Raw genomic sequence first — 12,191 nt, 5'->3', positions numbered from 1 at the left:
TTAAGACAAATGGTTTTTTATTTAAAAATTTAATTATAATATAGTTGACGCTTTTTGTATACCAATCAGAAGCATCACAAAGATCATCGGGCTCTGTCTCGGTAAAACAGGAGTTTGTTTCAGAGGAAAAGCATTCTTAAAAAGCGATCTACCATACCCATCAAGATGATCACAGAGTTAATTTCACAGCATCACAAGGGAAAGCTAATGGAAAGAGGATTCCAAAACCCAATCAGGATGCATCCTGGTACCTTACCCTCATCTTGCTCAAGTTTCTGTAGTCATAGTAACTCTCGTACTGCTCTGCAATCTTCCGGCATAATATGATACCATTCTCCCAACACTGTGGACCAGTGAATGACAGAAATGTTAACGATGGCACAACATTTACTAACTTCCACCCAGAGGTCAGGAGGTGACCGCTTGCAGCTGATCAAGCTTCACTTCTTAACCTTTATAACCTACCCTTAACAGTATCATTGCAATTTTCAGCATGAAAACAGCATGTAATTAACATGTAACTTCTTAATAATCTATAGAAAGTTGGAAATGATAAACCACCACAAGTCATAAACATATGGTGCAAAAATAACATTTTCTGGTGTCATTTCAGAATTATCACCTTGAAATGACGGCAGCTCTACAACGGTCAAGGTAAGGAGTCCACAGACCCTCAGCTCTGAAGTAGAGGGAACTGCCACTGACCCCTAAGGCCCAATTATCCACAACTGGCACAGTGGATTCTTTGTTTGACCCAACTGTACTTGTAAATTGTGAAGGTCTAGCCAAGCTGGTTACTCTCAATAGAAATGCAAAAACCCTAGCCTTTGATCAACTCATGTGTTGGCAATTTTTTTCCCCAAACAGTAAAGACAGTAGGCTTTGTGGGCCATGTAGCCTTTGTCACAAACAACTACTCAACTGCCATTAAAGCATTAAAACAGCCATAGACACATGAGCTTGGGGATGTTGCAAGAAAACTTTAATCTATAGAGAATGAAGTGTGAATTTCATGTAATTTTCACGTCAAAACTTTTTCTTCTTCTGATTTTTTCCAACCATTTAAAAATGTAAAAGTGAATCTTAGACTGTGAGCCGAACAGAAACAGGCAGCGAACCATTTGACCCATGGGCTGTAGTCTCCCAGCCCTGATCCAGCAGAAGCTCGTGGGACTGGGCCAAAAGGCAGAACCAGAGGTTTTGCAACAGCTTATCCTACAGGTGACAACTTTACTGCAGAGAGGTACAGAGGCATTTCTTTCCTGGTAATGTAGAGAATGCTATGTCAGCGTAGTTTGATAAATAATAGAGGAACGTAGGAAAGAAGCCATGCATTTGCATCAAATTTTTAGGTGTACCCAATTACGTTTTGTAAAAGAATGACAGTCACTGGTTGTATGTTTATTCCCTGTTTAACCTTGGCACTTTGGAAGATATATTTAAGACATGTATCACCAAAGCATCCAAGTGTTCAACTGGGGTCAGATTCGCAATTATGTTTCCCTAAAGAATAAAAGGAAAAAACCCTTGAAGAGGGAAAAGGGTGCAGGGGGTCACGAGTTGAATTGCTTTATTAGCTCAGTGAGGTTTTTTAACACCTCATGGCAACAACCTCAAGTATATGACACAATGCCATAAGATTCTGTAAACAAATTTAGTTTCATTTATTTTACCTTGAGAAAAAGTAGAATGGAGCCAAATACTATATACATTTGGGGAGTTGAGTAAGGTGTGATAAAATGTCTGGGTATCCAAACGCCTAGATCAGTGTTTCTCAAAGTGGGCTTCAATGTTCATACAGAGTGGAATTTCCTGGCGTTCTCGTTAAAAGAGCAGAATTCCCTGCTCCAAGCCAGGCCAGGAGTTTCTGCTGTGGCGTGATGGGTTAATGACCTGGCTTGCCTCTGTGGCATTGCTAGTTCAATCCCCAGTCTGGTGCAGCAGGTTAAGGATCCTGCGTTGCTGCAATTGTTTCATAGGCTTTAGATGCGGCTTGGATTGATACCTGGCCTAGGAACTTTCATATGCTGTGGCTGTGGCTGCAGGGGGGGAAAAAAGCCAGGCCAGCTTAATCAGAATGGCCAGGGGTGGGGCCTGGGAATCTGAATTTCAACAAACTCTTGGGGATCTTTAATACATGTTAAAGGAATCATGGGAGTGGTGACCATCTATGAACTACGAATAAAGGAAGCATTCCCACTGTGGCTCAGTGGGTTAAGAATCTGACATATGTCCATGAGGATACAGGTTCAATCCCAGGCCTCGCTCAGTGAGTCAAGGATCTGGCATTGCCACAAGCTGCAGCGCAGGTCCCAAATGCGGCTTATAGTTGGTGTGGCTGTGGCTGTGGCATAGGCCTGAAGCTGCAGCTTCAGTTCGACTCCTGACGCAGGAACATTCATACGCTGCAGGAGTGGCTGTAAAAAAAGGGGGGGGGAATGTGACACCCACACAATAGCCGTGGGTGGGGCCACAGGTAGGTGGTGCCGCTCACCTTGCCTCTGTCAAAGTTCTGGATGATGGCCAGGTGCAGGTGCTCCTTGCGCTGCCATTCGGTTTGCATGGGGTAGGTCAGGAATTCCCGGAGGGGCCGATCAGACCATTCCAGCAGCTCATCATATAGCAGGAGAGTATAGGCAGCCTCTGAAAGTCAAGTGGGAAGTGAGATCAACACAGGACCCCAAACAACTCCCCTCAAATGGGCCTGGTTTGGGACAAACTGCAGAAAATACTACTTTCTAAATTTCATGATCCTGAAGAAAACAACATCTAGAATATTTGCACAAGAAAGTTAATGAATGTTGAGTTCCCCATGGAGATGGAATTATCAGAGATTTGTGTATAATCATGCGGTTTCTCTCTTTCTTTTTCCTTCTTTCTTTTTCCACAATGCTCATATGCTATTGGTGTCATAAAAATGTTTAAAGATATCAGAGTTCCCTTTGCGCCTTGGCAGGTTAAGAACCCGACTAGCTATCCATGAGGATGCAGGTTTGATCCCTGGTCTCACTCAGTGGGTTGAGGATCTGGCGTTGCTGTGAGCTCTGGGGTAGGTCACAGACCTGGCTCAGATCTGACGTTGCTGTGGCTGTGGTGTAGGCTGGCAGCTGTAACTCCAATTCGATCCCTAGCTTGGAACTTCCACACGCTGCAGGTGCAGCCCTAAAAAGACAAAAAAAAGTCTTCTGTAGCTGGTTCAAAGATGTAGGGGAGACATGCCTTTGCCTGGTAGGGGAGTTCGCTGGTAAAGCCTTGGGGCGGGACTATGGGCATCTTCCCAAGGGCGTGTTCAGGAAACAAAGAATGATAGCTAAATTCTTCTGGATAATGAAAAACTAAAAAATTTGAAAGTTGTGTGTGGGAGCATGTGTGTCAGGGCAGAGGCAGAATGTAGGAGGCGCAAAGCTAAAGAGGACCTGAGTTCGGAGAAAGAAAAATTTTTAAGTTCAGCAACAGAGGAGGATTAGAAAAGGTAAAAGTGTTGGATGAGAAGTGCATGCGTGTGTGTGTGAGTGAGAGAGACAGACGGACAGACAGAGAGACATGGAGGAGGGAAGGAAGGCACCGTGAGAGCTGTGTGATACTGTTCTCAGGTGGCTGTGAGATGAGAAGGTTGAATCCTAGCCGCTTGATGTAGGTCCCAGTACCTGTCCCTTTGGAGAAAGAATTCGACAAAGCGACTGAGAGTAGGGAGGCAAAGAAGTGTTTATTAAGAGGGAAGAGAGAGAAAATAAGTGTGGAGAAGCACAGGCAGGCCCTGTTTCGGGGGTGGTGAGCAGAGAGATAGAAACAGAAAGAGAGGAAGAGAGTGCCATGAGCTTTGGAGGTGGTTTAAATCACTTGTATGGGGACAGTCCTTCTGGGCCTCCTCTGGCCAATCAGCTTGCATTGTCTGGCCGTGAGCACACATGTGGCCTGATTCGGGGCCTTCCCCTGTGTGCAAGCACATTTCTTAGCCCAGGATGGATCCTCGTGCAGGGGTCTCTGGGCACCTGACAGGATGTATATGGTCTGGTGCCCCTCTCTTCTCTGACCCCTGGGAACTTTCCTGTGGCATGTAGTTCTGGAGGTTATCCTTGACCTCAAGAATGAGAAATAGGTGGTCTCCATAGTTTATTCAAGCAAGACACAGCTTATCCTTGCTCCTGCCATCATTTTTTTTTTTTCTTGCTTTTTAGGGCTGCTGCACCTGTGGCATATGGAAGTTCCCAGGTCAGGGGTTGAACCCAAGCTACAGCTGCCGGCTTAGGCCACAGACACAACAACAACATGGAATCTGAGCCATGTGTGTAATTTATACCACAGCTCATGACAACACCCAATTCCACTGAGCGAGGCCAGGGATGGAACCCAAGTCCTCATGGATACCAGTTGGGTTCGTTACCACTGAGCCACGCCGTAATTCCCCTGGCATAATCTTTCATCTTGAAGTTATCTGTCCACAGGGAACAGATTACAGTTGCTCTGCCTGGGACCCATCTACCTCCTGTCTCATTATGACTCCCCTGGTTGGCCTCACAAATCTTTGGCAAAGGCTACTCAAATCAGGACTTGTTCAGGGTGGTTGGGATTTCTTGGGAAAACATGTAAAGAGATGATATTCTAAACATACATGTAGAAATGGTGACACATAAGCTTAAGCGTAGTTGACAGGTAATGTCTTTAAGAGAATACTTGCTATTCTGCAGGTCTCTTCCTGAACCATTAATATGGCCAAATCGATCAAGAAGAGGAACCAGAATTCATTGCCATTGATGAAGGACTAGAGTAATTTTTCCCCTCCGACACAACAATAGCCAACTCATTTACTAAACTGAATAAAATGAACAAAATGAATAAAATGAACAAGCCCTTATGTTATAATCCCTCCATGTGTCTCAAAAGACACAGGAGTAGCTTTCAACGCACTATCAATAAATGGTAATCCTTTTTCCTCATTTCTTTGCCTTAAGGGTCACTACACATAAAGCTCTTAAGGAACATGTTAAGTCCTAGTATTATGATTTAGCTCCGTCAATGTATAAAATATAGTTGTGATAAGAAAGGTCTGGATTCTTATCACTTTTCTCATCTCTAATTGTAGAAGGCCAGTAGGCACAGGCTCTGGCCTTTTTTCTTTGTAATTACCTTTGGTGACGCTCCAGTCTGTGGCTTCAGTGATTGTTGCAAGAGCGTTCATCGCCCACCAGCAGCCTCTCGCTCCCCACCACTCAGTCTGTGCCCTGTTACCGATACGATCTCCTCCACTGCAAACGATCATGCTGCTCCCATGATTAAGACTAGCCACTAATACTAATACTAATTCTCCATAGCTAATTGGATAAATTTCGACTTCCTAAAGGGACAGAGAAGGCTGCGCTCCATAGAGTACAGGTAAGAAGGAGCCCACCACTGTCTCCCTTAAGACGCCTCGAGCCCCCTTTTATCACATCATCAAGTTTTGCTGAAGGAAACAAGATGCATCCTGATCCAGACATAGCTGCCTAACAGGGACAGAGGCGCCTCGTGCTGCCTGAGCTCTGGACAAACTCTTTTATACAGTGAGATAGACAGAGCATCCCTAGAGGGTGTTGCTTAATTGGTGGATGCAGAAACAGCCATGCTGCCGCAGTGTAGGTTGCCATGGCAGACTGCTTGAGACAGCACAAGAATGATGATGATAATAACCAGAACATCATAGCTGTGCTGTACTTGAAGAGCCTTCTAGTTTTTTCTAAGGTCTCCTGAGATCATTTCCTAATCTTCTAATTCCCCACACATCTTATCACATGAAGCGTCTAAGAAAACCCCACGTGTGTCTTTGTTCTTCCATCCACACGCTTTGCTCCTGCCATGGGAACAAACTATGGTTCCCCTCACTTACCACAGCAACTAACACCTAAGGCCCTTCAGAGCCTTTCCCTTTTATCTACTGAATAACTCCTATCCTCTTAATGACAGAGCAGGAATTATCATCTTTGTCTCTCGGATTTCTTTTGTGTCTCCCTGATGTGAATGAAACACATCCACCTGCCATATCACTAAACAAAGGATGCTGCAGCCACCAGGCTACCACATTATAGCTGACCAAACAGTGAGCCCCGAGGGACCTTGGGATGGAAACAAAGAATACGGCCATCTAGGAGTCAAGGGCTGCAGCCACCCCGAGACCACGCCTGAGGAGACTCAGAAGGAGAGGGCACAGGATCCTGGCCCCAGAGAGCTAAGGTGCATATCAAAGGAAGGACTTCAGGGAGCCTAGACTCTTGCAGATTTTTTTTTTTTTTGAATGATTTCAGTGAGCCTAGACCCTCCCATAGATAGAAAAGCACTAACTCCTTAATTTGAGATCATCTGGTTTTCTTTTATTAACAGTAATCTTCTGATGTTCTGGCTACCCAGCTTCTGTTGCAAAAACTCATGTGTACCCTGGCTTACCCCCTCCCCCTTTTCTTCTACTGAGCCGTCCCTTGGTTCTGAGTTGCTGTGTTGTGGGCTTAAGTCCTCAGATTTGTCCACTGCCTAAAACATAACTCTCAACCTTAAAGTTGTGCCTTTTTTTTTCAGTGGGCACAGAGTACTCAAAAAACATCCCTGAGACTAAGCATGTCACAGTGAAAAGGAAGAGGGGTGAGGGCTGAGGGAACTCCACCCCACAGCTGAAGCCTTCAGCTGCCCACAGGGAGGGACGTAAAAGGCAATGAAGGTCAAATTCACAGACACAGAAAGTACCAGGGACTGGGGGAGGGGGACATGGGAAGTTATTATTTAATGGCTATAGGCTTTTGGTTTGGGCAGGTGAGAAAGTTCTAGAGACGGATGGAGGCGACGGTTCACAACAATGTGAGTATACCTAATGCCACTGAGCTGTACACAAAATGGGTAAGATGGTAAACTTTACGTTATGTAGATTTTACGACAATAAAAAAAAATGAAAAAAAAAGGGGGTGGGGTTGGGGAGCAATTAAGCATTTCTAGTCCCTAAACTGCTTTCCAAATCATTCTTGCCCTGGGGATGTCCAGGGGATGGCTGGAAAGTCAGGTGGGGTGGGCTGCCCCTGAGAAGTAAGCAATGGTGGGCCAGCAGAGGAAGCTGACAGGTGACTGAATGGTGACGTGGGAAAGTTGTGAGAACAAATTACACCTGTTTGAGAAATGGATTTGGGAAAATGATGGAGTATATCTGGGAAAACAGGGTGTGTGAAGGAAGCTGTAGAAAAGTTTCATTCAAGGAAACATGGATACCTTTGTGGCATGGACAATACTGCAGACTATGGAGGCTGGTGACACATAATAGTAAACTATAGATGTTTTGTTACAATACATTGTAGCTTTATTTTTCTGCATCTTTAGAAGACAATGTTACACATTGAAAAAGGAAAAATGAATCCCATCCCAAATTTCCAACAGACAATGTTTTTAAAAGTGCTTATGATTTTGAGAAAAAGCCATCGTCACATAATTAATGATAGGCCATCTCATGTCATCATTTGTGTACAGGGAAGACACCAATAAACAAAAAGAAAGAACAGGTGAAGGGTGGAGATGAACTGAGCAAAGAAGGGCCCCGTCACAAAAAGCTGGAAAGGGTGAAGTCTCTTAAACCAAATCTTACAAAGACAGAAAAGTGTCTCCATCAATTTCACTTTCTTCAAGGACACACAAAAATGAGGACAGAGGAGAGATGAGTAAAACGCTTCACGGGAAAAGAACGTATTTCTTATGACTTTGGGGAACATAAAAACTGCAAGCTGGGTAAACAAATTAAAGAAAAAGATGTAGCCGTTTTCAAAATATAATCAGACAGATTTGGATTTTCAGAAAACCAAAATATATCTGTTACGTATCTTCAAGGGCTTGTCCTCACTTTCCTCTCTCAGTTCTTTCTTAAATGATCTTTCAAATAAAACAAGTCTACGAGGTTGTTTACACAGTTAGAAAAACTAGGTTCACCATTTCTCTCAAAAACTGGCTACAAACTACTTTAAAACTCCCAGACAACAGAATCAGCTCAGAAATCTTAGTTTATTTTAAATAAAAACTATCAGCACATCTGTGTGAAGAGACACCAGGGCTCCCTTAGTGACTAGGGATTACCAGGACTGAGGAGAAAAGCCTGCTCTCAAGGTGTTAACATTTCCTTGCGTGCATTCATTAGTGATATATATTTTTTAAATTACACATTGCTAGGCACTAGTCTAAGGAATGAGAAGATTAAGAAGAAGAAAACATCACCTATCCTCACAGAACTTTAAAATCTGTCTATTTACCTATCTCCCTATCAACACACACACACATACCTATTAATAAAACAACATGACAGGAGTTCCCGTTATGGCGCAGTGATCAACGAATCCGACTAGGAACCATAAGATTGCAGGTTTGATCCCTGGCCCTGCTCAATGGGTTAACAATCCGGCGTTCCCGTGAGCTGTGGTGTAGATTGCAGACATGGCTGGATCTGATGTTGCTGTGGCTGTGGCACAGGCCGGCAGCTACAGCTCCAATTCGACCCCTAGCCTGGGAACCTATATAGGCCGCAAGTGCGGTCCTAGAAAAGACAAAAAACAAAACAAACAAACAAAAACACCAAAAAACACAAAACAACAACAAAACCCAAACAAACAAAACAACAACCACCACCACAACAAACACCATGATAGATGGATGCTTTAATGGAAGTCTGAAAAAAACCTGCAATGAGAAAAGAGTTGGAAACATCAACTAGGAGAAGATTTGGAAACATCAAGGCAGGGGTGCTGGGTCATGGAGTTTGCGAGGGAAAGAGAGGGGAGGCCAGGACTTTATGGAAAAGATGCTATAGGAGCTGGCTCTGAAGGAGAAAAAGAAGGACTGTAATACAAGAGTGCAGATGAGGTTGAACAGACATGTGTTGGTTCAATGAATGATGGTCCTTGAATAAAGAGTTTGAGCTTATTTTGCAGAACACATGAATTGACAGTTATATTTAGAGAAGCAGCTTGCAAAATTTTCTCAAGGGCCAGACAGTCAATAATTTAGGCTTGCAGGCCATACGGCTTTTGTTGCAACGACACAACTCTGCCACTGGAGCACAATAGCAACCGTAGACACCATGTAATTAAGTGGGTGTAACTGAGTTCTAATAGAAATTTCTTTACAAAATCAGGTGGCTGGCCTGCAGACTGAAGTTCCCTGACTCCAGCTCTAGTGAGTAACTTTGGGGATAGTTAAGAAGCAGTCCAGGTGAGAGAGGAGGAAGACCTCATTGAGGCAGGAAAACCAGAAACAATGTAAAGGAAGTGGTTTTGATTTTTAGGAAGCAGAATTAATAGCACTTCATGAATGAGGGCACTCAAAGCTATCACGAAGTTCTCCAGACCTAGTAAACACTGATGCTTTTAATTTACGTAGGGGAACCATAGCTAGAGGCGCATGCTTAAATTCTGGGACTTTGAGCACCATTTCAGAGAGAGTTCCTATACTCTTTTCAAGCTGATGGAGGAACCATGATTCAGAAGTTCTTTGGAAGAACACTGAGGCAAAAGACTAAGATTGGTCATTCCTAAATCTAGTTAGAGAATTCTCATTCTGGTTAAGGTGTCGTAAGCACATTCTAGCCTATCTTTCACACTGATGCAACTAAAAACCCTAGACAGAAAATATGAATCAACTATTGGAGGATTCAGAAACATAAATGAGAAGGTAGGAAACATCAATACTCAAAGAAGGGCCATATAGTGGTGAATTCTCTGGTTTTATTTTTTGCCCCTTACATCTCCTGGCTTAGCCTTCCCTGTCTCCTGGAACTGGAAATGGAAACAGACAGAAAAAGCTCCAAGAAAAGCTCCTCTAGTCAGAGGACTGGGAAAGGACCTTCTGTGGGATGGAACACTTTGGACTCTTTGGGACCACTCGAGTCCCAGGACAAACTAACTGCAAATCTGCAAACCTGCAGTGGGACAGTGAGGACAACCACAGTGGCGGCAGCAGCAGCTTCCATTTTTTCCCAGGGAGACCAACTGTCATATAGTGCATCACAGCATGGAGACTCAAGCCTTGGCTCTAACCAGGTGAGAAGTCTAGGACAGGGAGCCTCCAGGAGATGGGAAGAGCGAGAAAGATCAGAGAGAGGAAGACAGGGATTTCATTTCATTTCATTTCATTTCATTTCATTTCATTTCATTTCATTTCATTTCATTTTGTCTTTTTAGGCCTGCACCCCTAGCATATGGAAGTTCCCAGGCTAGGGGTCTAATCACAGCCACAGCAACAGCATTTGCGACCTACACCACAGCTCAAGGCAACACCACTTCCTTAACCCACTGAACAAGGGCAGGGATTGAACTTGTGTCCACATGGATGCTAGTCAGATTCATTTCCGCTGAGTCAGTAGGGAACTCCTGAAAGGGATTTTAAAATTCTGTATAGGACTTCTTGGGCTCACTCCAGGCTATACATGTATAGAATGAACTAGAATCAACAAAACAAAGATTTTGACAAATGAACTAAACTATAGATAACATTCCAGGTCCCAGACTCTTCCTGGGTGACAAACATGTGGGAAAGACCAGAAAAGTACTTGCAAAGACTTTGAAAACTAAACTGACCCTCAGAAGATGGCTCAGTACTTGAGATCTGAAACTAACTGGATTGATTTTCTGCTAAAATAAAAATAGTCAATATTCTGCAGAATATTTTTAACAGAAGCCAGAATCTTATAACATTCAGAATATCTGGGATACAATCCAAAATTACTTCACATTCAAAGAACCAGGAAAACTAAATGAATCTCGAAGGGAAAAGGCAATTAACAGATGCCAACTTGAAGATGATTCAGATGTTGAAATTACAGGCAAATACTATGAAAGAGCTATTATAACCATGCCACTTGAAGTAAAAGTGAACACTTGTGAAACAAATAGAAAGTTATGGGCTCTTAGCAAAGAAACTGAAGCTATTAAACAAAATGGTTAAAATAAAAATTTTAGATCTGTATAATAAAAAATAACAAAAATTAAAATTTCACTAGAAGGGCTCAGTATTTGAATGGAAATGACAAAGGAAAGACAATGGACTTGAAAATGGATCAACAGAAATTATTATTCTGAAGACAGAAAGAAGAAAATTTGAAAAGAAAAAAAGAACAGAATTCTAGAAACTTAAGGAATAATACCAAAAGGCCTCACTTCCATATCAGTGGAGTCCCAAAAGAGAGAAGAAAATATATTTGAGGAAATAATGCCATAAAACTTCCCAAATTTTGATAAGGAAGTGAGTTTATAGATCCAAGAAACTCAGCAAACCCAACCAGGATAAACTTAAGGAAAACTGTACTCATATACATCATAATTGAAGTGCTGAAAACCAAAGATGACGTCTTGAAGGCAACCAGGGTAAATTACAAATTACTAACAAGGTAATAACAATTTAAACTGTTTAAATTTCTCATCAGAAACAATGGAGGCCAGAAGAAAGTAAAACAATAGTCCAGGGATCGAACTCCAACCTCAGTAGTTAACACGACCTGTAGCCATGACACCACCAGGTCCTTAACTGCTGGGCCACCGGGGAACTGCAACATTTTCTACGTACTGAAACAAAGAAACTGTCCACCTAGAATTCTATATTCAGCCAACATTTCCTTCAGGAATGAAGGTGAAATAAAAATTAAGGAAAACTAAGAATTCTTCACTGCTAGATCTGCTCTAAAAGAAATACTAAAACATGGAGTTCCCTTCGCGGCTCAGCAGTTAACAAATCCGACTAGGATCCATGAGGATGCGGGTTTGATTCCTGGCCTTGCTCAGTAGGTTAAGGATCCAGCATTGCTGTGATCTGTGGTGTAGGTTGCAGACGCGGCTCAGATCCTTCGTTGCTTTGGCTGTGGTACAGGCCACCGGCTGTGGCTCCAATTCTACCCCTAGCCCAGGAACTTCCATATGCTGCAGATGTGGCCCTAAAAAGCAAAAAAAAAAAAAAAAAAAAGAAATACTAAAACAAGTTTTTTGAGTTGAATGAAACCGTTAACAGAGGAAAACTGAGATTTTCATGAATGAAAAAAGAGCAACAGAATAATAGGTAACTATCTGAATAAATACAATAGATTATTTTTATCCTCTTAAATTCTTTAAAATAGGTATGACTTGAAAATTATGACATTATCCAAAGGAGTTTTTAAGGTACACAAATGTAATACCTATGATAACTACAACATAAAGTAGGGAGGTTGT

The 12,191-nt window shown here is 42.6% G+C and overlaps 1 protein-coding gene across 10 annotated transcripts in view; it reads right to left on the bottom strand.

Moving 5' to 3' along the window:
* The window catches only part of DOCK4 (dedicator of cytokinesis 4), a 456,170-nt gene that overhangs the window by 43,090 nt on the left and 400,889 nt on the right, over nucleotides 1–12,191 (bottom strand). For all 10 annotated transcript variants that reach the window (XM_021079277.1, XM_021079281.1, XM_021079279.1 and 7 more), the window contains 2 exons: nucleotides 2,495–2,643; nucleotides 257–343 (listed from right to left, as the gene is read on the bottom strand). In XM_021079277.1, the coding sequence (XP_020934936.1) occupies nucleotides 257–343; nucleotides 2,495–2,643 (236 nt within the window). The remainder of the gene's footprint in view (nucleotides 1–256; nucleotides 344–2,494; nucleotides 2,644–12,191) is intronic.

This window comes from Sus scrofa, chromosome 18 (genome assembly GCF_000003025.6).
Source record: "Sus scrofa isolate TJ Tabasco breed Duroc chromosome 18, Sscrofa11.1, whole genome shotgun sequence".
Classification (NCBI taxonomy): domain Eukaryota; kingdom Metazoa; phylum Chordata; class Mammalia; order Artiodactyla; family Suidae; genus Sus; species Sus scrofa.
The sequence above is the reverse complement of the archived record's forward strand: the minus strand, read 5'-3'. Positions and strand labels throughout refer to the sequence as shown.